Source organism: Chenopodium album, chromosome 25 (genome assembly GCF_948465745.1).
Source record: "Chenopodium album chromosome 25, dcCheAlbu1.1, whole genome shotgun sequence".
Lineage (NCBI taxonomy): Eukaryota > Viridiplantae > Streptophyta > Magnoliopsida > Caryophyllales > Amaranthaceae > Chenopodium > Chenopodium album.
In genome coordinates, this window is record NC_137858.1 from 3,697,994 (window position 1) to 3,724,502 (window position 26,509).

Below are 26,509 nucleotides of genomic sequence, written 5' to 3' on the forward strand. Positions count from 1 at the left end.
AGTTCTTCTAGAGGAGAGTTTTATTTGAATGTGTGAGTAAACTAATTTTAGAAAGATCCACCATTTGCAACTTGTAATACTTGGTTTTATTTATTTATGTTCTTTATTTGTCGCAACAGTTGAAATTTTACACATCTTAATTCACTTTAGCCTTTATTATCTTCAACTATATATTTCTTTCGTTCTTTTTTATTTATATGGTTTTATTTATCATACTTACATGTGCGTAGTTTTATTAGCTATCATGTCTTTCATTCTCAACTACAAATCTTATATGATTATATTTTGGTTAAAGAAGAGTGTGAGAATATGCTAAAATCTAAATAGGTTGAGTCAAATAATTGAAGAGTATAAATTAAAATTTATTAAAAAAAAAATTGATCTATAGAGTCTAGATGGTTAACATAATCAAAGTATCATTAATCATAGATAAAGCGTATACTACACGAGAAATTAAGGGTAGTTTAATAAAATAGGATAAATGCGTGTTTGATGATAGTCAAAAGACAACCATCTTCATCAATTGTTATCAATTTGTGGATGGTATGTTATTGTATATGATCAATATCCATTTCATTTTCACTTTATCACATTTCTTCCATCAGTAGTCCCTCTCAATATATAATTACTAATGCACCCATTAGTACATATAGACTGGAATATTAGTAATAAACCGATTAATAGGTTAACCAATATTTCATTGGATTTTTGAATTTCTTTCGAATTACCTATTAGTGTATTGAGCTAATTATACAACCATACTTTGTGACATAATTATCGCATACATACTCTCAAGTCTCAACCTTCTATAATTAAGAATGTGATGATTCAAGCTAATAACCTTTGTGACTATATATAAACACACAAAATGTGACTACAAAAACTAGGTGACATACTCTCAGATCACATCACTCATTACATATAAGAGCTTTCTTTAGCTGGTGCTAGTAAATTAATATTGAAATAATATACTCCATGATACTTTGTATAATTTTCTCATGGGTTTGAATTAAACATCTAGTAGTGTCGTGTGGTGATGGCACTAGCTAGTAAATTAAAAGTTAAGTTATACGTACACTACAATGTGAATCTATTTTGTTATTATCAAGATAATTCACATCTATAATTAATTAGACAACAAAATCAATAAAATATACTTCATGATACATTGTTATATGACTTATATCCATGTCACTCAGTGGCGGAGCCAGAATTTTTAAGTGAAGGGGACCAAGATCATACCTACGTATATATAATTTCGCAGCTATTGAATTGATTACATTTACTTTAAAAAAAAAAACACACACACACACACAAGTTTTGTTAGCCGAAAGACTTGATCCCTTGACTTCTTGCATACTATCACACAGAATAAACCAACTCTTCTACAACAAATTTAATAACAATTTAGAGTAAATTTAATTAATATCTTGAGCCAAGGGGGAGGCCAAGGCCCCTGCCAACCCCCTTTGGCTCCGCCCCTAATGTCACTAGCCTTTTCTTTTTTATATATATAAAAAAGTTATCCTAAATTTTATCAAAACTCTATTTATTCATATGGGCCGGATGTGGACGAATTGATCTGTATGATTATTTGAGACCAATATGAGAAACCAATAAGCTAGCCTTTTGCGCTTCACATGAATTGGACATTATTTTGGCCATTTGTCGCCTCCAATATGTCAACAGAATTATTCAACCAGCCCTGTTTTCATCTTTGGGCCAGAAGATACTCTGGGCCACTGGCCCACCTTTTTTTTTCTTCAAACTTTTGTGGTCAACTATCACCAACCATTACACATCTATGTAATGAGAAGTGCTGTAGTAGTAGAAGTAGTTTGAAAAATTAGCTACTATTTGTGTATTGGGAATTTGGGATTAGTTATTGCAAATTGAAAAAATGGAGAAAAAATAATCAAGATTAATAGACTATTTCACTTATCACCAATTCAATTTAAGATAGAACATGTTAAACTTATATGTGACTATAAGTTTTTTTTTTTTTTTTTTTTTTTGAAAGAATATATGTGACTATAAGTCCAGGAACTACAATTTAAAGAAATTTAAAGGATCAAGTAGTTTTTGCAAGGGTATTATATAACTTGACATGAATTCGATTATAAATGTAATGCGACTTCCTACAAAAAATAAAAATTGATATTAATAGTTTCATACAATAATAAACTTTTTTTGCAAAAATTAGTTTGTGGAGTTTGCATGGTCATGGAAAACTGACGTGGAAGATTTTACAACAACTGCTACAAATCTTAGTTACAAGTATTACAATATTGTAGTCAATTTTGTCATTAAATTATACGTAATGACAGGCGGTGAGAAAATGGATGTTAGGATGTAAGTAGTAAAGTACCGAACTTGCATAGAGAGCCCACCCAGCTTAGCAGCTTGCCACTGTAAACTTGTAAAGCGACGCTATTATTTGGATGTTTTCAATAATTGCAGTTTCCTCATTATAGTTTAGATTTTTAGGAACTCTATTTTTATACGTCTTTACTTTACTAATCTCATTTTCTTTTTGTTCTCTTTCTTTTTTTAGATCACTTTCCCGGCATATTCCTATACTCGGCTGTTTTTATAAACAACATAATGTTTTTTAGACACATTGACATAAAGTACTCTATCTAACTATTACTACGACAAAGGGAATATTTTATAATATTTTCTTAATAATGATGAGCAACCATATAAACAGTTATGTAAATGGACACCACATGTCATTATTCATATCTTGCTTCATGCTTATATAACAATTCAATTTATTGTAACTGTCTGTCCTACAAAAAAAAAAAATTATTGTAACTTTGTAATACTCCGTATTATATACAAGTATATAGTATAAAAAACATTCTTATCAAATTATCTATTTTTATGTGATTTTCAGTTACATTATTGAAGTATAAGTCTTACCTTTTTAAATTGCACATGTAAATGCTCTACATTATTGATAAAAGAAGATAGAGTTAACAGTATATAAGACCAATGAGCTACTTCCCCTATATGATTCATATAATTTTCGAACGCACTCTCTTTTAGACTAGTGAAACAATTTTTTTAAAAAATATTATATAGAAATAATACAACACAATACACTCGTTATATGGATCAACTTTATACAATAGATTTCAATTTTTTTAAAAAAATATTTTATACAAATAATACACTCGTTATAGAGAGTTCAACTTTATTCGATCTATCAGTCTTTGATCTATGTACGTAAGGCGGCATTATGGCATATCTTTATGATTTTGTTTGATGCTAATTCAATAAAATGGGGTATAAGAGGACACGTAAGGTTACAAAAAGATAACATTGATAAGTTTTCCAGGGTAGCAAGCCCCATGCTCATCATCAAATCCAACAATGCATATGAAATCATCAATCACCTTACCCTTTAATCGACAATGTTTTTTAATAATGAAACACGAGGATACTCTATCTATGATTCTCTGTTGCATAATTTAGAAGTATGCTAGCTAACTATTATTGGATCGATGTGATTGAAATGTACTATGAGTAATGGTTTACCAATTGACTTCATAACAAGAAGGGACTTAAATTAGAGAGATGCTAGATCTATTCTAACATGGGCATTATATTGGATGTTTCAAACTTCAAAGGGGCATAGCACAAGATTTAGAGAATGTTAATAAATGTTAGTCGAGTACTCGAGTTCTATTTTTAAACCTCCTCATATCTGTAACTCCGTTCCTACAAGTAAACACCAATACACTTCACTTTTTTTTTGAGATATTTTTAAAGTATGTCTCTGTCTAATCTATTTATAGTATATGGTTACATGGTCTCGTTACTTAGGGTATGTTCTCATTAACTGAACTAAGCTGAACTGAACTAGCTAAACTAAACTGAACTTATTAGAGCTGAACTGAACTGAATATTTTATAAGAGAACGAAGGAAATTAGGAGCTGAACTGAACTGAACTAAACTAAACTAAATTAAACTGAACTGAAAATAATCGTATGAGAACAGACCCTTACTCTCTCATTGAAGCTTTATGATATTGTTTGAGATTTTGGGAGTTAAGCTATATTTAGTTCACTTTATTTTCATTTGTCTAATTTGATCTGAACTTATTTTTATCTAATCCAATTTAATTCAATCTGAACATTTTTTTTATAAATAATTTGATTTGATCTGATTGTTTAATTTAATCAAACTATAACCTTATATCTATATTAATTTTTCTTAATATCAGGTGAATTTAATTGTCTCAATATAGAATTTCATAACTTCTTTTATTTCATCATACAGAATTAAAGATATTTAATAATAATAATAAAAAAATAATCTTAAAGTTAATCTTGAATAGTTACGAGTCCTAGAACAAAGATACGGAGTAGGTCAAAACTCAACAGCCAGCAGTGCGTGGTTCCTACAGCCCTACAGGCGCCTGTACGGTGCATCGTACAAACTTTTCTCGCGGAAAGAACATATCATACAAATGTAAAGTACATACAGCTATAGTGAAATGCACATATTATTAAATTGTAATGAACATATACCTAAAGAAAAAAGAACATATATGTCCATGTTCTTTGATTGTCAGTATAATGTACTTTTATTTGTGATATAATGTTCGTTGCTTATTGCAAAATGTTCTTTGAACTTTGTCTTTAAATTATGACGGGTATTTATAAATAATGTTCATTACATAAAATTATCATGTTCTTTATTAATATGGCAGATGTTCTTTAGATATAAAAAAAAAACCATAAAATTAGATGTTCTTTACAAAACAGAATATATTCGTTACAAAATAATTATATGTTTTTTAAAAAATAACTACAAGTTCTTTTCGCGTTTTTTGTCTGTACCAAGCACGCTACCACCGCCTGTACCTTAAAATTTTCAAACAGCCAGTGCATGTGAAAGACGCATGTTTTAACTTGCCACGTGACAACTGATTCTTCTATCACGAATTCCATATAATGACGTAGTGAACGCAAACACCTCTCTTTCGGCCAATGTAGTATTGTTCAGCTCTTCATTTGTAGCCTTGTGTATGAATGTAGTTGTACTCGTGACTTTACACATGATGAGGAATAAGGTGATTTGCTTACCAAACTCTTCTAAACAAATTTCATCGTGTAATGTTATATTTTCAAATGTTTTTTTTTTTTAAATTTTTTTTTTAAACGTAACAGAAGAAAATATATATAGCTAGGGTGAGACCCTAAAATATAATACATCCTAAATATATTTCAATTTTTTACGGTCACCCAAAATATATTACAACCTATAGTTCATTGTTTCACCGTCACTCAAAATAGAAATATGAACTAAGGGTCTGTTCTCATACACTGAACGCAGCTGAACTGAATAATTTATAAGAGAAGGAAATTAGGAGCTGAACTGAACTGAATTTCAACGTAAGAGAACAAAGTAGTCCAAGCTAGTAATACTAAAATATAATGCAACATTGTTGAAGATTGTATATTTAATTTTTATCTTCTTGTCAAAAAAAAAAAAAAAAAAAAAAAAAAACTATCTCAGCTCCAAATAACATTTGAAAATAAAAAGAGATTTAATAATTATATAAGGCTAATGGAATATTTTAACAAAAAAAAAAGGCTAATGGTCTAATAGCAATTTAGCACCCAAAAAAAAAAAAAAAAAAAGGATGATGGAATGATTATTTGGTAACAAACTTTAAAACTCAAAATTTGACATGATAAGCTGATTTTTAATGGGAAGTGCGTGGATATGGTTAAGTTGAATTAGGTGGATATTTTTGTTCAAAAACAACAATAAAAAATGTTGATATTTCTCCTTCATATTTTTTTTAGCTTAACATATTGTATATACAACGGAATATTAAAATTATAAAGAAATATATTGAATACTCTGGAAATGATAATAATATATCTGATTTAGAGGATTTAAAAAGTTTTTAACATATTATACAAATCATTGCAGTTACAAGTCAACAACTCATATTTCAAAGTTATATAACTGAATTAGCAAAATTTAAATAGTTACGTACATTGGTACGATACAAGTTAATGATAGATTGTACATTTGTACATTTAACAGATCTTAACTTGCATGTTCTATGGTTACAAACTTACAATAACACCTTTATTATTAAATGCATGATAAATACATTTAAAAACGTACGACAAGTATAATCAAGTTTCATTACTCCAACAAATCTCATAATTAATATTCCTCACACACATCCAAATTCAAACAACTAAATATTCCAATCACATAATTAAACTGATAAATCAAATTTGTAATCACAATATAGACTCATAAACTCATACAATAAACCCGATTATGTACACCCCTAGTTAGACTCAGACTCGATTTATCATAGATTAGTTAGACTCAGACTCGATTTATCATAGATTAGATTAAACGAGATGATAATGAATGAATGATACATCATGTGACAAATTTAAACGTGGATGTCGTCAACAAAACACAAAATTGATTGTCTACAAATGAGTAAGGAGTTAAGGACCATCTGGTAATACATGATTGAAAATCCAAAAGACCCCACTTTTGGAGGTTACTCACTTAAGAGTGTGGGTCCCACGTGCCACGTCAACACCGTGTACTGTGCGAGTATATTTGTGGCCTCTCTCAATTATTATTTCACCCTTATCAATTTCATTCATTTTCCCCCCAATTTTCCCCAGATAAGCCCATACCTGATATACCCCTCTTATAATATAACATACCAAATCAATTTATTAATCATTCATTTCATTGATTTCTTTTAAATACCGTATCTTCATTGATTTCTTTCCTATTTATTTCTGCTAAAGTTACAAAACAGAAACAACATACTTGTATTTGTTTCCCTCAAAAAAGAAATCATACTTGTATTTGTAATTTTGTGTTAAAACAACATAATAATTAAAAATAAAAAATAAAAAAAGTAATCATCGGCGGAGAATGAACAGAAGAACTCCGGGAACTCGAACTCGAGTGGGTAAATACGAATTGGGAAAAACGCTCGGTGAGGGAAACTTTGCGAAGGTGAAATTAGCTAAGAATGTTCAAACTTCTGATTTTGTCGCTGTCAAAATTCTCAGTCGTGAACATCTTCTCCAACACAAGATGGTTGAGCAGGTTTTCTTTTTCCTCTTTTTTTTTTTTTTTTTTTTTTTTTTGAGGAAATGTTTTTTTTTTTTTCCTCTTCTTTGTTTTACTATTGAATTATGATTTGATGATGTTGATTACGATTATTTATTAAAAAAAAAAATTTGTGATTATTGAAATTTGACATTTTTTTTAACCAACTTTTATAAACAACCGTTTTTTATTCTTAATTTTGATTTTAATTTGGAGTTGGTTGATCTACATGAGTAAACAATACAGTATAATATCAGTATACATCAATATCGTACGAGGTTGCTTTTAGGTTTTTTTTTTTTTGTTTTTTTTTTAAATAATTTAATTTATAAAGAGGTTTCTCGTAATTTTTTTTTTTTCAAATTTGTATTGGATGATTAGACTTTTTAATTCTGGTATGATGACATCCAAAAGTTGACTGGAAGATTATTTTATGCTCTGTAATTCTCGGAAAATCCTCACATTTTAATTTTATTTGGTTGCTTTTTATTTTGGTTTAATTGTTTAATTTGATTTGATTTTTTGACTTTAAGTTGTTTTCTACGGCCGTACATAAATTTATTTTTTGTATGAATCATTGATTTCTTATACTATCACTTTCATTGTTGTGGTTATGAGCATAATTGAAGCATATTCTATGAACATTATTTCGTATTCATATATCATAATAATAAAGCATAATTATTATTGGACAAATGATTTTCAATATTTAATGTTTTTCTTTAATGTATATTTATATCAGATAAAGAGGGAGATTTCGACAATGAAGGTGATTAAGCATCCTAATGTGGTTAAACTTTATGAGGTACTAATCTTATTGTTAATTATCACTTGCCTGTTCTTCAATGCTTTAAATTTTAGAGTATTCCGTATAAAGTTACAATTTTTACTTTAACTTCATCAAGACGTGTAACATTGGTCTTTTGTTGAACTAGGACACGGAAGAACTTCATGACCTTATACCTACTTATTAGCCCGAGGTCCTAAATTGAATTTCTCTGAACTTAATCTAATAAGTTACTAAATTCGGATAAATTTAGATAAGGATTAGAATTACAATTCAAAGCTGAACATAAGTTTAAAAGATTACTAGTATGTAACTGAGGTTTAGAGCTTAGACCTTTGAGTCTTTCACATCAAAGACACCTTTACTTGATAAATATTGAATAACATTGGTAAGTAAAGGCATACATTTTCATAAGTAATCAGGCTGAAAATAAATTATTGATTGATTTCATAGTGGCTTTAGTAATAAAAGGGTGAAGTAGATTCAAATAAGTACTGTTTCATCAATATTTGAAGGTGATCTCTGTGACATTCTCTTGGTTGGGTCTCGGTGAAGTTTGATCTGCAATGTACTTGGTCGTATTGCCTAGCTGCTGCCTTGATTTCTTTCCATCATATTTTAGGATGCAATGCAATGTGTAGTATGCACTTTCTACGATAACATGTGTCTGAATGTGATTAATCGTGTCTTTCTGAGCAGGTCATGGGAAGCAAAACAAAGATCTATATTGTTCTTGAACTAGTTGATGGAGGCGAGCTCTTTGACTTAATTGTGAGTACTTTTATGAAAATTTATTCCCTAATACGGAGTAGGTTATACTGATGAAATTCTCTTGCACACAAGGGTCTGTATGATTGAAATTATGCCATGTATTATTGTTCTGTTTTACAAGAAAGTCTTATATAAGTTCACTCTTGTACAGGCTAAACAAGGCAGACTTAGGGAAGACGAAGCCAGGATGTACTTTCAGCAGCTAATTAACGCGGTGGATTACTGCCACAGCAGAGGCGTATACCACAGGGATTTAAAGGTTTTCTTATCTCCTCTTTTTCTTTGGTTATAGTTTTTCCTTTCCTTCTCCTAGAGAAAATTTCATCTGCTTGCAGTCTAGTAATAACTTGCCAACTTGTCCTTCTGTATTGGTTACTTCTTCTCCCTATCTCACACATAAATTAATTTGCAGCCAGAGAATCTGCTTTTGGATTCCTATGGTGTTCTAAAAGTTGCCGATTTTGGATTAAGTGCATTTTCACAGCAAGTGAGGGTAAGAATACTTGGTTTCTCATGTTTACAAAGACCTATGTTTATCAGTTGAATGCCTCAGTGATGAACTGAATTTTTCCTTGTTTTTTGAAAGTATTTTTAAACATAGTATCATGAAATTTTGCAGGAAGATGGTCTACTTCATACTGCCTGTGGAACTCCTAATTATGTTGCTCCTGAGGTATTCACTCGCAGTATTAAATCTACCATTAATTCTATTGTTATATTTACATATGTCCTAATTTTCTGCATTTCCAATCAGGTGCTCACTGATAAAGGCTATGACGGTACAGCAGCCGATATATGGTCTTGTGGGATCATTCTCTTTGTCCTTATGGCAGGGTACTTGCCCTTTGATGACCCAAACCTCATGAATTTGTACAAAAAAGTGAGCGTTGAGGATTTTTTTACCATCTGATGCATTACTTATAAACAAAAAACATTGACAGGAGTTGTTTTTCTACTGCAGATCCAAAATGGTACCTTTGTTACTCCTTCATGGTTTTCTTCTGGTGCTAGGAAGTTTATCAAACGTATTCTTGATCCTAATCCTTTGACTGTAAGATCCCATAATTGAATAACTCTTGTGCATCTACTCACACTTGGTCAAAGTTGGCGCTCTTTAATGAGAATGTTATCTATCTGCAGAGAATTACAATCTCAGAAATTTTGCAAGATGAATGGTTTAAAAAGGATTACCATCCACCGAGTTTTGCAGAGGAAAGTGATGTGAATCTTGATGATGTAGATGCTGCTTTTGACGACTCAGAGGTGAGCATTATATTTGTAATATTAGATTTGGATTCTGGTCTGATGACAAGAGCTAAACTTCTTTTCTTATTTCTCATTTGTATTATTTTCATTGCAGGAAAATCTTGTTACAGAGAGACGGGAGAAGCCTGTATCAATGAATGCTTTTGAGCTAATTTCTGGGTCACAAGGTTTCAGTCTTGACAGTCTCTTTAATAGCGAACCCGTATGTTTCTCTTACTAATCTTGCAGAGTTTTGTCTTTATAACTAACTCTGAAGTAAGCTGTATTTTTAGTAGATGTGGGAATTTGGATGTCATAAGAGTAGTGGATACAAGGGACTAAATTGTTGTTCATGAATTTATACGTATTTGTTGTGCAGCTTTGTACGTAGTAGAAAGCTATTGAACCTCGCCTTCTAAATCAAGAATCTGACAGACAGAAACACTCTTTGCAATATTAGAGCAATTGCTATTGAGCCTTACAAGTGGTTCATTGCACTTGTATGTTCAAAGCTCTGTACATCTGATCTCACCCCACCGTGCTTTGCCTTGTTAGAGCCGTTGGGAATTTGGGATGATAGGATACTGTCTGTCAGGATCTGAAATATTAGAGCACCTGTTACTTGTATGTCCTTGGCTGATTTAATGAGCTTTTCTATAATTGGTCTCATCATTATCTCTTTCAGGATGCTATTTTTTTTTTTTTTAATTAACCTTTGATACTCGAAGTAGCTATTTCGAATTTGATATTTGTTGTTCCTTTAATTTATAGTTTACTAAGCTCATTTTTAACCCCTTTGTTTTTCTAATTTACCTTACAGGGTACTGTAAAGCGAGAAACAAGGTTTACTTCCCAGTGCCCTGCAAACGAGATCGTATCTAAGATTGAGGAAGCTGCAAAGTCTTTAGATTTTAATGTTCGTAAGCAAAATTATAAGGTGACTATTGTTGAATGCCATATCATTCTGTCTTCATCAGTTTCTATTCAATGTAGCATGCTTGGCCCCAATACCTGTGTTAATCATGATTTGTATGTTTTTCTACTTTCTTATCCTTTCTAGATGAAGCTGCAAGGTCATGCAAGTGGAAGGAAGGGACGCCTTTCTGTGGCTACAGAGGTATAATCTCTTATCTGATCTAAGATATATGTTTATTGCTTGTTGTATACAAGTATTACAACTCTATGTATCATTAGTTGTGAAGATCAATACAACTACAATTGGGGACAATCTTTAATACATTATATTCTCCTTGACCTCAGGTGTTTGAAGTAGCGCCTTCTTTTCATGTAGTAGAGTTGCGTAAAACTGGAGGTGATACTTTAGAATTTCACAAGGTAAGCAGCTTTCCTTCTAACTTCAGTGTTTATCAATTCTGAATTTTTTCTGAAGTCTGAAGTAGCTTACATAGAACTAACACTGTATTTATGTTATTGTTCCATGACAGTTCTTCAAGAATTTCTCATCAGGACTGAAAGATGTCGTTTGGAAAAGTGATTCAAATGATGAAGACTCAAAGTTATGAAATCGACCCTTGATCCTCCAACCCCCGGCCATTATTTATTTATTTTTTTTTCCGGAAATGTGTCAATATATCCCTTTCATTCAAGGGAAGGGGCTGGGGGAAGATGGGGCCATCCTTGCAAAAAATGGATGGTTGTTGTAAATGTTAGACGCTAGTGTATGCAATTGTCATGTGGTGGTTAACCATCCCCCCACTGAACCAGGGGCGCGATGTGGTGCACCAATCTATGAAATTGTTGTCTCATTTGAACTGTGATGAAGTTGTTTGTATGGCGACCAAACTTTGTCTTGGAGGCTTAAACTTCTTTTAAAACTTCTGTAATTGATCAAACTTCGCCAAGATCCTGTCCTAATCAAATTAACTGCTTCAAGAATTATCAGTTTTCCCCAACCCCTAGAAAAACAATTATCTCACGTGATAAATAATGTTGAAACTTAGTCTAATAAACATGCTAATGTGAAATTTAGGATTTAAAAACTATGGTCTCGGCATTTTTCTGCAAATTGTAAGTCCTGTAATGCTTTCCGGGCAGAAATTTGTGAGATTGAACTAGCTAGAGAAATGCTTTAAGCAAATTGTGGATCCAACTTGATACACTAGAAACGAGAGTTTATACCTAATCTTTGATTTAGGCGTACTGAATTACAGAGGATCTTTATCTTCGACAGTCAGAAGGTGGTGACTGTTGAGTTCCCGCAATTGATCAATTATTGTAATGTCGTTCTATGTATGGAGGGAAATTGTGCGGCCGGTTGGCTAGCCAACCTTAAGGTGGCTCTAACTCGTAAAATTTTGACCCTGGAAAACATACCTTTAGCTCTTAGTACTTCGTAGTATTTTAGAAGAGGATATAAGAACTATTAAGAAGATATAAGGGGATAGGCGTAGGCGTGTAGCAATGCCCCGTTTCATTCCTCCTTTATTTATTTGTAATTTTGTTTTAGCCTTTCTTCTTTGGCCTTGGGTTCTCCTCATCAGCCACTAAAAAAAATAAAATTGAAATTGCAATAGTCCAATATCAGGGACTTTTTTATACTACTACGTTTATAGAATCACTAATTTAAGTCCATAAATTTATTTTATTGTTAAGTCTAAAATTAGATAAGCATGAATTAAATAGAATAGGACGGGCAAAGTCACAGTTTAAACTAAAAAAAAATGGACCACGGCCCAATTATATTACATGGGCCGAATGACCTCGAGATTTGGTTAAGTGTCTGTGTTAAGAATTGATAGAATTAGCTTGTTTGATGTTAACAAAAGATTTTTATTTTTTTTTCCATCAAATAATAGTGGTTCAAGTTGGTTGAATCCGTAATTAATTGGATCGGTTTCTTGTTAGTTGATTATTTGTTATCAGTTACTACTCACTATAATGTAAGAAAACTCTTTATTCATCCACGTAGATTTTAACAGATAACTTTTGCATTGAAGATTAAATTTTTAAGGTATGTTCTATTCACCTGAATTTCACTGATTTGAATTTATCTAAACTTATTATACCTGAAATAGATGAAAATAAGGTGAACGGAACAGACTAGCTTGATTTCTACTGTTTATATAAGGCATGAGATCCTCATCCCTAGTTCAAACGTGATGATACTCATCATTGTCATTGGATTGACTAAAAGAAATTTCCCACAATTTCATTACAATCATTACAATCATGTGATTGTTGGCTCAAAAGGTATCAAGGAATTGATTCATAGTACGGATTCTACTAACTATGCATTTGTATTGCTACGCGAAATTCAAAATTAGAAGATATTGTCTTATGTGAACTGTTTTGTGGAACCATCTACTTTATTCATTTAAGGAAAAATTGTACTCTAAAAATTAAATTATATTCGAGTAGTTTATATGATATAGATTTTGAAGGCGACACCATCTATTTTAATTGTGTAAAAATGGATCGGAAGAGATAAACAAGCAATATGTTTTCTATATAATGAGATTGATAATGAAATTTATGATAAAATTAAGCAGTGTGTTTAAGTGTACGTTATGAAATGTTTTGCTTTTTTTTACACATACAAACATATCCCTAGAGGCTAGAGCTAGCTACTTTAGCATTTTTCTTAGATTTTTTTCATAAAGAGTTCTACTGTATATGACAATGAAATAGACGAGATTTGATTGCATGTCTTGAGAAATAGTACTTATTAAAAATTTTGACTTACATGGAGTAAATTAATAGTACTACATACGTGTAGAATTGAATTGATTCATGACAATTTTGATCTTTTAGATCTTGCTTTGCGCTCAATGGTCCATTGGGTGTATAGTCTTAAAGGCTTTAATTAAATTGAATGACTCTGGTAAATGGTTTGGTAGTTGAGGATACTTCAATTTATTTAGTTGAGTTGTCTACTGCTGCACTACTGCAGTTTAGAAAGAAACATATTTGCACCACTTATCAAATATAGAAATTAAAATTAAAGATTTATACAATACAAGTACTTCATAATTAGAAAGTGATATTTTAATGTGGAGTTTTCAGAATATCAAAAATAGCCTGGCTTTTTTTAGTACCATCAACCATGTACCAATATAATTTAAGTCAAGTTGTAGCGTTTCCTGCGCTTAACGAGTCAGGATCATTGAAGAATTTTTATCTTTCCCATGTAAATAAATTATACAGTATTATTGTTTAATTTGTGACTAATATTCTATTAACAAGCTAAATGAAGTAGCATGATATATACACATGTATATGACTATTTTGTCTATTTGAGTACGTAAGAACATTCCTAATAACCGAGTAGATCCATTTTCTGCAAGACATATGTTGCATATTAGGGTCTATTCTAATTCACTAAACTGAGCTGAACATAACTTAATTGAACTGAATATTTTATGAAAGGAGAAATTAAGAACTGAACTGAATTGAAGTTGAAGCTGAAGAGAACAAGCGAGCCATTAGACTGTTATGACGTTAATTTGCTATTTTACCCTTGTATGTATTTTTCGTTGCATACTTGCATGTGCTTCAATTCCTCCGATGCTTTCAGATTATTTTGTTCACACACTACGAAGTATATTTTAGAACTTTGGGATTAATTAAGAACTAAGTTCTATAAATTAATTAGTCGTTTTTCACTTTGTTTCCTTTTCTGTATATATCCTACTCCGATCCTCTAATTAATAATAATGGGCGTGCCCCGGTTCCTCTTCTTGATAAACAAGAAGTGTATCTCTTATGGCATTTTTGTAATTAAAATGCATTGGGAATTGTAAAGTAATGCTATTATAATCAAAATAAGTGTTAACTGTACATCCACTATACTTGCTAACTTGGACTAATCAAGACGGCGTCAATTAACGGCATAAATGTTCTTCGACTTCCTCAGCAACAAGGTTTCCTCCTATTCGACAGCGGCTACAACAACCACACGTTATTCTTCTTCTTCTTCCTTTTCTCACATCTCGATCAGCCATTAAAGGAGCTCAAGCTTTCATCCTCACCCATCCCCACCAACACCACCATTCCGGCGGCTTCGCCGCCAAATAAAACGAAAACCCTAAAATAAATGGGAGAAAAAAAGGGCACGCAAGATCAACCCCAAAGGGTAAGGGTGTCATCTTCCTCCATTGAAGTAGCCTTTGAGCTTCTGAAACTCCATTGAAGAGGATCTTCGGATTTTGGGTGTTCTTCACAGAAAATACAGACTATATATTTCAGATTTTCAGCTATTGTGCTCGTAAAACACCACCACTCGCTGCCCAAATTGGGTAAATTGAGTAGGTAATTCTACCTGGGTAAAGTTTCACTGGTTGACGTCTTTAGCGTTCTTCCATCAAAATTGAGACTTAACGACAGTTCAATGAAAAATTAGTGAGTCAAACCAAAAAGTCTCATTTACCCTCATACTCTTGCGAAAATGTACGAAATTACCCTCTTGAGAAACGCTCCTTGTTTATCAAGAAGAGAAACTTGGAATTACCCAATAATAATCCCTAAAGAAGACATTTGAGCTATAAAGTGATCATTATATACAGGAAGCTAAGGGATTATTTAAATTCCATCGTTGAATTTGAGTCGTATCTTACATGAAAAAAATTGATGTGGCAATTAGCGAGGTTATATTTTATTTTCTAGTTAATTAAAAAAATTTGCTTCTTTTCGAGCCTAACCCTTCATGCATTTACATTTTACAAAAAATATGACTTTAGGGCCTGTTCTCTTACGTTGAAATTCAGTTCAGTTCAGTTCAGCTGAGTTTAGTTTAGTTTAGTTCAGTTCAGTTCAGCTCAGCTCAGCTCAGTTCAGTTCAGTTCAGTTCAGTTCAGCTCCTAATTTCCTTCTCTTATAAAATATTCAGTTCAGTTCAGTTCAGTTGAGTTCAGTTCAGTTCAGTTCAGTCAATGAGAACAGGCCCTAAATTGTTGTTTCAAAATAAAAATTGACTAAGAAGTGTATTAATCCTAATTTGGATTTGGTCATTAAATGGTCTCAGAGACTCAAATTCATTCGATTATTAATGGTGAAAAAGTAATTTATCATTCAATTTAAATTATTAGTACATGTTACGGACTAATGAAATAAATACAAGTATATATTTTGGTACATGTTGGATCATAAATATAGAGTTTGTTTCCTTAGATGCGCATGAACTTTTATTAGAAAATACCATGTGATATGCTGTGAAAGCACTCAACTACTACTGTATTTTTACATTTATGTAACTAATTAACTCTATATTTTTAATAAACCACCAAGCAAAATACCTTAGCTTATATACTTGTACAAAATGATAAATTAGCTGGTTAAAGTGTATACATAAATGGTGCGGGGTTTCATAGTCTGTTATAAATACGCGCAATGTGCATGCATGGTAGCTTTCGCATCATTTGGGTGGCTCGAATAGGAGGTCTCGTATTTAATTTGTGGAGCGACAATAATTTCATACACCAATAAACTACTGGATTTAATACATACATTTGACCTAATTATAACTCATTTATAGCCAAACTTAGATTGTGATGAGTTACTCATTCAATCATTTTATGTAACAAATGCATGCAAATGCTGAACATACACGATGTATGTACTTGTACATGCAGTTAAAAGTGAACAATATATATTTTCCTTAAAAAAAAAAATTAATAATATATACGAAGTACTAATTCTATCACACATGCATTTGACACAAAAAAATTATAATATTGTTTTGTACTCATATTATATAATATAGTATGTATTAATTTGATTATAACAATTAGTATGAGACTGTTCATTTCTTCAACTTATTTCATAACCTTACTAATCATTGGACCAGGAAGATACAAACAAAAACTTCTTATTTTTGTTTACTTGAACTATCTTAAATTTTATTTAAAAAAAAAAAAAAAAAGAGTATTAAAGTACTGTAAAAGTTTAGTCATAATTTAGACATCAATCAAGACAACAACCATTGATAAAATTAGACCAGAAAATCTTATTAGTTATTTCAAAAGAAGAGATATGATAATAGATACTTTTAATTCACACATAGAATTTCTACCAAATCATTAAGATAGACAAGAGCAAGGTCAAATGAAGTTTCGTGAAAGGAAACATCTTTTTTTATTTTTTTATTTTATTTTTTTTTTTTTTTTTTTTTTGGGTTAACAAGGACCATACCTTTTACTGAACTTTCATCGGCTTTTATAGGTTAACTAACCCTTATATATACGTTAACGTTTGAGAGTAAAAAAAGAAATTAAAGTAATCTTCTAAAGATCTCTCTAGTCCCAAACACACAATACAAGTAGATGGTGAAATCTAAACTTGTGATTTGATCATAAATTAACCTCCCTATTATCGCGCCTGTTCCACAATATTCATCTCAATATATAATATATATATATATATATATATATACCAAGAAAATGGGAAGAAATAGCATTTGAAAGCGAAGTTTTATTTTATTATTGAATTGGAGAAATAATATGGTTGTGAAATAGTATGAATTTAAGTGGATTCGACAAATAGAAGCACAAAACAAAATAAAAAATTATAATTAAATTGCATAGATAAGTCATCATACTGCCAAATATTCCGATGACCCAAATCTCACCAATATTTTTCTTTGTATCTTTATATTTATCGTCCTTGAAGACAAAATAATAAAGAGGTGAGTGTTCATATTGGTCAAGAAAAACACCTCACTTGCTCCCTTATTTTTAGTCATTTATCATCATGTCCTTTTCATATAACAGCCAATACGATACAGGGTGTTATAGTTGCTTGAACCAACTTCAGAGCAGCCCAGCTAGAAAAGTAAGAGAATAATTTTCACACATTCCATTAATTATTGCGTGTGTCATTTCTTAACAACTTGATTTATAACCAATTTTCCTAACTATATATAAGCCAAGTAGGCCTTTATGTGCCACTCGATCGAATATTCTGCTCAAGAACATATGATTGTTCATTGTTATGTCTAATCTCATCCACAAGTACGACAACACATTTTGCTACAAATTCATCTAATGATCACACATTTTGCTACAAATTCATCTAATGATCGAAAGGATGAACGTCTAATTAACTTCTAATCTGTCTGCCCTTTGCCACTTAAAGATGGAAGGTCCAAGCTTATTAATTACGAGTAGCATTATTAGATTTGTATTAACGTCTCAAACTTCACATAATTGAATTATTTAATGCACGTATGCAATCAAAACCTAGCAGCGTGCACCAAAAGAAAAACATAGCAAAATTATTATTGACGTCATCATATGCTGATCCTTATCAAGTGTCATTCGTTTTACTGTATGTGACAATAGGAAAGGACATGGGAGCGATGATCTTAATTAATATGCATAATTGCATATAAATTTAAACCATCTTGTATATTTATTATTTGGGACAAATTCTGAATTATATACTCTTTCTAATCTTCTTTTGATCTTCAGCCACCCCTTTGTGTTATGAAAAATGGTGGGCTTTAATATTCGATATGTAAATTTATAAAAAGTCTTTTTTTTTTTTTTTTTTTTTTTTTTTTTTGTGGTGTTTAGAGAGCCACAAAGAGCGGGGGTGAGAATCGATTTGTAATTTTTTATTTCCCTCCCATATTTGTAATTTTTTTTTGGTCAATGTTTTAATCTTTTTATCGAGACATTCTTGATAAATGGGCCTGAGCCACGAGCCACACCCGTCACAAGTGTCCACTTTATACGACCAAGGAGGTTCCACCTCAAAACCATATGACAATGAGAGGAGTAGCCCATTATATAATTAGCCTTATAAAGTGGACACGACTTTCTCTTTTCTTCAATGTGGGATACACATTCCAACGTTTCTTCACTTTTATACTCTTTCAATGTGGGATAACACTTTCACTCTCATGGGCTCAACAATTCCAAAAAGGAGCAATTTTGTTATTTTGTACAATATCTCAGTGACTCAGTGTTAAGTAGTTTGTACATATTTGTTTCTTTATGAGTTGGAGAGCAGTGTGCACGCACTGTAAACGTTGATAATTGAACCTTGGCAGTTGGGAGTTTGGGACTAAGACATCTTCGCCACTTGACAGTTAAGAGTTATACGATTAAAGAATGCAACGTATGTGAAGAGTTATGATGATCAATTGATGATCATAGACATGCATAGTCAACCAAATAGTACGTGTAAACGGTCCAACCTTAGCTTACTACGGACGGAGTAGTATACTTGTATATTTCGGCAGGGTTATGTTATTAGCTAGGGTCTTTCACAGTCCAAGTTGAAGATTTCTCTATCTCATAGTTTAAGACAGTTCTCAACTACACTTTATAACTAACCATTACTAGGGTGACAATAACAACAACATGGATGTACATGTTCATAAACAGGCCGGCCACTAAGAAGGAGGATTTGGATAAGATAAAAGGAACATATTTTGCACCATCATGTTATGTGTACGTATATTACGTAGGAGGTCGCGACATGTGATCCCGTACAAATAAATAAAAAAATGAAATTAAAAGAGGCATACATATAACTAGTTTAAGGAAATACAAGACAGATCAAATTAGACCAATAGTTTAGAAACGAGATCAAATATTTATGATCAAATACATGTATTAGTGTGAAATTACATAAAAACGCCATTGGCAATACCTACTAAGATAGTCTTGAATACTCACTTACCTTACCTAGCTAAAAAGTGATAAAAGCTATGGACCCAAGAGATCAGAAGATTAAATATTTACAGTGCCAATAGTGGTACGGTAAGACACCTACCAAAAGGCCAACTGTAAATTATACTTGTATGCAATAATCAATTATGAAAATCGATATCCAACTATTCTCGACAATTGTTTGATAAAAGTCACGATTCATGACCCTCTAATTAGATATTTTGATTGACAATTTGATAAGTGGATTATAGGATTTGACTGGTGTTTTTTCATACTTAGATGGCTCACAAATATCCTTACAACAACATGAAAGTATTCAGAGGATTTTGTTGTTTGGCTCCTAAATTAAAACTTCAATTGCTCGTGAGACATTCATGATACTTGTTTCTTCTTGTCATAATTCTAGAATATTTACCATGGAATTTTACCTATAAGATCAAATTACAATTATGGACTGTGTAGGTTGAAATTTATTTCTCATGGTAGGTTGCATTTTATGTGAACCAACAATATAGAGTAGATAACTAGATACTACGGAGTAATACACTGTCAACATAATTTTATAGCGGAGTAGTGTAATATACCAACCATTTTTATTACTTAAAGTATTAAACGTGTTATTCAGTGAGATATAATTCCGTGTATAATTTGAAAACCAATATCATTGCATAATTGATTTTAAAAAAAATGTCCCATATTGATATATTAATGTCTATTTGACTAGCATTAATAACTTGATATATGCATATGAAGTACGTTTCGCAATATGATTTATGAAAAAAATAAGAAAAATTGTTATATAAAGGGCCGAAATCAAGGGGGGACCGCTAGGGAGGGAGGTGTTTGCATTTTTCATGGCCACCCCCATGACTCCATGAGTCCATGACGCTTTATAGCAAAGGATTTTGCGTAGAATGAGTGTTTGTCTAATGGTTTGACTAGCAAAATGCAAAGCTTTTATTGTTCCGCGTAATTGAAGTTCGGATCTTATAGCACTTTATTTTTTTAATCTAGCCTCTACTATCATCAACAATAGGTAAAAAATTCTTGATAACAACCATAAGTAAAAAATCACATGAAAGCTTTTGAGCTCCATCTCAACCAAAAGCTTAAACTGATGGTTGAGGCCCAGGAATATGTTTTATACTCGCCCCCTCACACGAGAGCCCGTTGGGCTAGAAGTGTGGATGCAGCATGGGTCCTCCTCATACCCTGCGCTTAATATTCCACTTGAAAGTGGGGGGTGGATGAGATTCGAACCCGTGACCTTTGTGTCACGATGGCTCTTGATACCATGTTAGTGGACCATCTCAACCAAAAGCTTAAACTGATGGTTGAGGCCCAGGAATATGTTTTATACTCTATCATCAAGGAATTCTCAACATTTGAAAAATTCTTCTTCGTATAATTCTTTTACGTATAATTATCTCCGTCCTTTCCATGGCCTAGTTTAGCTTGCATAAGCATAATGTAGCTACTTGACATATTACGAGGAATTTGAGTTTAAGACAAAAGGGATCCTATTTGCCGTCCCAAAATAAAGTAAACCCCATAAATCTTCCCAATTCCACCATTCAATGCTCTTCTTCCTCCATTAAATCTAAGTCACCTATAATCCACCCACCAACCTTCCTATTCTTTGAGTCCCACTGATTAAATAATACGGAGTACCCTTTTTTATATACTATATTCAAATTCTTCTTATAGTAACACTACTTCTAAGCATTTTTTTAAATATAGTAACTAATTTAATATAAATCAACTACAAGCTAAGCCACGTGGGTCCATATTAAAAATTGCTCCTTTTTTTGAACAAAAACACCCACATTAGAAAGTTAGAAACCTAAGGAACCTCGTCGAAAATCATTGTTCCTACTTCAAGGCTTACTTGAACGTAATCTAATATTTTTACCCCACTAGTCCACTATCCATGTTCCTACTTGTTCTTAGTCAATTGCTTCCTTTTTTTCCCACATTTCTTTTTCGCAGGGTGTAAAGCGCGTAAATAAATTTTGATAGTCTATATGAAATATGAAGTACGGAGTATATATATTTCACTAGAATGTACTTGTGTTAATGAATAGAAGTATACACAAATAAAACTTACTTCCTCCGTTCTTTATTACTTGATCCGCTTTGACTTTTACACTATTAACCACGCTTCCTTTGACCGCGTTTTGTGAATAATATGTAAGGAAAAATATATTCATGTAGGATCTTTTTGGATTCGTCTTAAAAAGTATTATCATAATATATAACTTTTATAATTTTTAGTTATAGAGAATTGAAGTTATTGATCGTTAAAATTTTGCATTGGCAAGCGTGATAAAAGAAACAGGTCAAGTAAAAAAGAACAGAGGAAGTATATATTTTGTTTCCCTCGATGTAAATGTGGCAGATATAATGCATAAGGTCTTCCTTTTATTTTTTTCTTTTTTTTTTTTTTTTTTTTTTTACATTTTAATAAATTATTTATTGAAAAGATTTTATCTAAACTTAATAGGATGAGATTTTAAAAGGCTATGGTGAAAAGCCAAATAAAGGACATTCTTATTTATTTATAACAAAAATATAAGATAGGATATTTAATTATTATTTTTACAACAAAAATATATTGTACGTCAATAAACCTTAGTAGTTTACCTATTTTAATGAGTAAGCTCCTGCCAAAAAAAAAAAAAAAAAAGATAGAATAAAGGTTTCTAAAATGCCCCCTCTATTCAAATGCGGCCTTTTTCCTAGTTTGGGTGGTTGAGCTATCTATCCAATTCCATGAACTACTCACATTTAATTCCCTCAAATTATCCAGCTTTCTTGCAGCTCATACATTTCTCTGTTAATGCACTCTATATATACCCTAACCAAACACACCCTTCTCCAAATCAAACATTTCATTATTTTTTTCATTATTTCACTCTCCAATTACATACATACAAAAAAGAAAAGAAATTTAAAGTAAAAACCCTCTCATTTTCATTTTAGCTTCTTCCTCACATGTTTCATTCTAACAACCACACCTAGACGTAAAAGTTTAAACTCCCATTTGATGGGATTTTGATCAAAACTCCAATTTTAGGTCATCTTCTCTTAGACTTTTATTCTCACCCTTTTCTCTATATTATCTTTATTAATATAGACTATATTACAAATCATTCTACCATCATTTTTTTAAAAACCTTAGGTTATACAAAAAAATACACATAGATAATCACCTAAGCTAAGCTAGAGAGTGTTATTCTTTGTTTAGCCAAGAAATATAAAAATGGCGAGTATAGAGATGGATAAGGAGAGATTAATGGCGGAAATGGCGTTCAAAGACGAAGCGTCTATCGTCATAAAAATCCGTCGAAAATTGCCGGATTTTCTTCAGTCTGTCAAGCTTAAGTACGTCAAGTTAGGCTTGGGATACTCTTTCAAATCACCCACTTCTTTTTTTGTGTTCCTTTTAGCTTTACCTTTGTTACTGTCTACTTTGGTTCAGCTTACCGGTCTAAGAATGGACCGGATTTCTGATCTTTGGACCAACCGAGCCGTCTTCCTCGACACGGCTACTGGTTTGACAGGATTAGTGGTTTTGCTTGTTGTGTTAGGAGTGTACTGGGCCAAGAGAAACAAACATATTTACCTCGTTGATTTCGCGTGTTATAAACCGGAAGACGAGAGGAAAATGTCAGTCGAGTCGTTCCTAAAAATGACTGCTGATTCTGGTGCTTTTAACGATGAGATGGTTAATTTTCAAGAGAGGATTGCAACCCGGTCCGGATTAGGGGACGAGACATATTTCGCAAGAGGAATTACGTCGCAGCCCCCGAATTTGTCTATGGCTGAGGCTCGAGCCGAGGCCGAGTCCGTCATGTTTAACACGGTTGATGCACTGCTGGAAAAAACCGGGGTTAAACCGGAGGAAATTGATATTTTGATAGTAAACTGTAGTTTATTCAACCCAACACCATCACTTTCATCTATGATAGTAAACCACTACAAATTAAAGCCATCAATTAAGACCTATAATTTAGGTGGAATGGGCTGTAGTGCGGGCCTTATATCCATTGACCTAGCCAAACACTTGCTCAAAGCCCGGCCCAATTCTTATGCTTTGGTTTTTAGTACGGAAAATATTACACAAAATTGGTATTTTGGTAACGACCGATCCATGCTTTTGTGCAATTGTATTTTCCGCATGGGTGGTGCGGCTGTTTTGTTATCTAACAAGGCTAAAGATCGTAGTCGAGCCAAGTACGAGTTGGTCCACACGGTCCGAACCCACGAGGGTTCGGACGACAACAGTTATAACTGTGTGTACCAACGCGAGGATGAAAAAGGGCTAGTTGGAGTCTCACTAGCACGCGAGTTGATGGCGGTTGCAGGTGACGCGCTAAAAACCAACATAACTACCTTGGGACCACTAGTGTTACCGTGGTCCGAACAACTTATGTTTTTGGCAACCTTGATTAGAAGGAAAGTATTGAAGCAAGTCAAAGTCAAACCTTATATACCTGATTTTAAGAAGGCGTTTGAACATTTTTGTATTCATGCTGGTGGAAGGGCAGTTTTGGATGAGATTGAGAAGAATTTGCAGCTCACAAACTGGCATATGGAACCTTCTAGAATGACACTTCATCGGTTCGGGAATACTTCGAGCAGTTCCCTTTGGTATGAGCTAGCCTACACGGAAGCTAAGGGTCGTGTCAAGGGTGGAGACCGGGTTTGGCAAATCGCGTTCGGTTCGGGTTTTAAGTGTAATAGCGCGGTTTGGAAGTCATTGAGGGAGGTTGAGGTTGGGAAGTCTAAGACAAACCCATGGATTGATTCATTGGATAAGTATCCTGTTAAGCTTTGATTAGTCTTAATTGGTTAGGTTGTAATTGTTAAAACATGTGGGTTGGAGGGTTGTGTAATGTGTTGGGTGCATGTTTGGCCAAGAATTTTATTTTTTGTTGGCTAATTATTGGATTTATTTGTGGCATTTTAGTTCAAGTTTGTTTGAGGTGCAAATATTTGTAATTTGTTTGATTATTTGAAAAACTATTCACTTGTGAGTGTATGATGAACTGAAAATTATGTACTCGTATTACATTAACTTAGAAGTGAAATTCCGAAGTTAAATTCAAAAAAAATGTGTTAACATTAATAATAGGTCATGGCCCAAATTCCTGTGATTTTGGGCCATGACCTATAAGTAATCTTGCCGTTATTGGGACATCGGCTTATTATTGGGCCATGGCCTATAAATAATCATCACAAACTTATGTTAAATTATGCTTGTGAGAAAATGGATTTATGGATTATGTCATTAATGATATAACAACGATTAAACTACGGTTTAGTATATTGTAAGACATGACTTGGTAATGTTGACTTAATTATATGTTTACTCTCGAAGCCGAAATGACAATCATGGGGTATTAAGGAAGAAGCGATCAATCAATTAATAAAAGTCAAAGGTAATAACTCAAATCAGTGAAATCATTAACAAATGACGGATAAGATACAACATTGAAAGAGTCCGGCCCAATATTAGACTGAATGGGCTCAGATCACTTCATTCTTTTCCTGTCCTTTTACTATTATTACTTGTATTATAAACTCTGATGATGACTCCTTCGCACGATTTCTATTTAGTATTGTTGGTTGGTGGGTAAACATTCTTGGATCCAAATATTATATAATGGACTGTGTAAATAAATTATACTTCTAAGTTCTAACAAATTGAAGTTTAGTTTATCAAGAAATTATTGAGAACGAAGACTAGAGGTCTAGACTCTAGAGTATACAAGAATCTCAGCATTTGTAGATTTTTGAGTCATGTGACTATGTGAGGTTATATCAATATGATTTAGCCTTGTTTGAAAATTAACGGATATGTTTTAGCTAATGGATATTTGAATTAATTGTTAGTTGATTGTATTAGCTATTTTGACTACAGTTATATTAGAGTATTTTATTTTTATTTTTATGTTTTTGGTACAGTACAATCTTTGTTTTTCACAATTATTTTGTACATAAACCTTTATTTCAAAATTTTCCCATGGTTAACTATTTAAAAATTAGCCTTTTGTACTCAAACCTTTCTTCCAATATCCTTCAACAAAATAACTCCCAATACAAATTTGGACTACTCAAATCTCTAAATTTTAGCCTTATACCTCCCTCATACCTCTCCTAGCAAAATAGAAAATACCACCTTAGTTGTAAGTTCTGGATCTAATTCATACACTGCGTATGTAAATTAGTATTTTCATGAATAAGTTTGACTTAGTCTTTTTCCTCCCACAAATTAACCACTCTTCCTTCTTCTATTACAAGTTAAAGTTTAAGCATTGACACTCAATATATTTTAAGTTTGAACAACTAGAAAGACAGATAGAATCCAACCTGTGGACGCTAGTGAAATGAATCATGAAATTTCACCATGATTAATAATTTTTTTTTATATATAAAAATATTATTCGAATTTCTTAGCCCCTAATCCATTAATCAAATAATTAAATGTCGTTGCAACTTCCTTTTCAACATCGTTCTTCAATGCATATATATTAAGAATGACCCAAACAACTAGTCCCATTTGATAAGGTATCTCATTATATATCCAAAAAAAGTTTTAGATCATCCCTAATTAATCAAATTTTATATTCCGTATTATACGATCAATTAGCTTAGAAAAGAAGGAAAAAATAAACATGGAGTTGCTAGGTCGCCTAAGAAAGGCCGTGAAGAAGTTGACCTTTCTTTTGAATCTTAGAAAGTTCCTTACAAGCTCTACATGGCAACTAGCATCGTTGATTCGTGCTCGAACACCGGCCATCACAAGAACGAGCCACTGGAATCGGCGAGCCTACAGCTTCAGTGATCGTCCAGGATTAAGAGCTTGTGTAGAGGTTGTGGTTGTAAGTCCTTCTGCTTCTCATACAGATGATGATGAAGCATATGATGCTGAAGGAGAAGATAATGGTC

The 26,509-nt window shown here is 32.4% G+C and overlaps 1 protein-coding gene and 1 pseudogene across 1 annotated transcript; both read left to right on the plus strand.

Annotated features, from left to right (window-relative positions):
* The first annotated feature begins 6,661 nt into the window (after nucleotides 1–6,661).
* Nucleotides 6,662–11,746, plus strand: LOC145613155 (CBL-interacting serine/threonine-protein kinase 9-like). The gene is made up of 14 exons (XM_081668217.1): nucleotides 6,662–7,117; nucleotides 7,863–7,925; nucleotides 8,607–8,678; nucleotides 8,830–8,937; nucleotides 9,091–9,171; nucleotides 9,298–9,351; nucleotides 9,433–9,558; nucleotides 9,640–9,729; nucleotides 9,819–9,941; nucleotides 10,039–10,146; nucleotides 10,744–10,860; nucleotides 10,984–11,040; nucleotides 11,184–11,258; nucleotides 11,369–11,746. The coding sequence occupies exons 1-14, from the start codon at nucleotides 6,941–6,943 to the stop codon at nucleotides 11,444–11,446; spliced, it is 1,329 nt and encodes a 442-aa protein (XP_081524343.1). The 5' UTR covers nucleotides 6,662–6,940; the 3' UTR covers nucleotides 11,447–11,746.
* Nucleotides 11,747–22,414: 10,668 nt separating this feature from the next.
* LOC145613021 (3-ketoacyl-CoA synthase 1 pseudogene) lies at nucleotides 22,415–24,613 on the plus strand (annotated as a pseudogene).
* The last annotated feature ends 1,896 nt before the right edge of the window (nucleotides 24,614–26,509 follow it).

Excerpts from the sequence above, each read along its gene's own strand:
- LOC145613155 (XM_081668217.1), top strand. The coding sequence starts at position 6,941 with ATGAACAGAAGAACTCCGGGAACTCGAACTCGAGTGGGTAAATACGAA. Across the intron at positions 7,926-8,606 it reads ATGTGGTTAAACTTTATGAG|GTCATGGGAAGCAAAACAAA; the intron begins GTACTAATCTTA and ends CTTTCTGAGCAG. Across the intron at positions 9,172-9,297 it reads CATTTTCACAGCAAGTGAGG|GAAGATGGTCTACTTCATAC; the intron begins GTAAGAATACTT and ends GAAATTTTGCAG.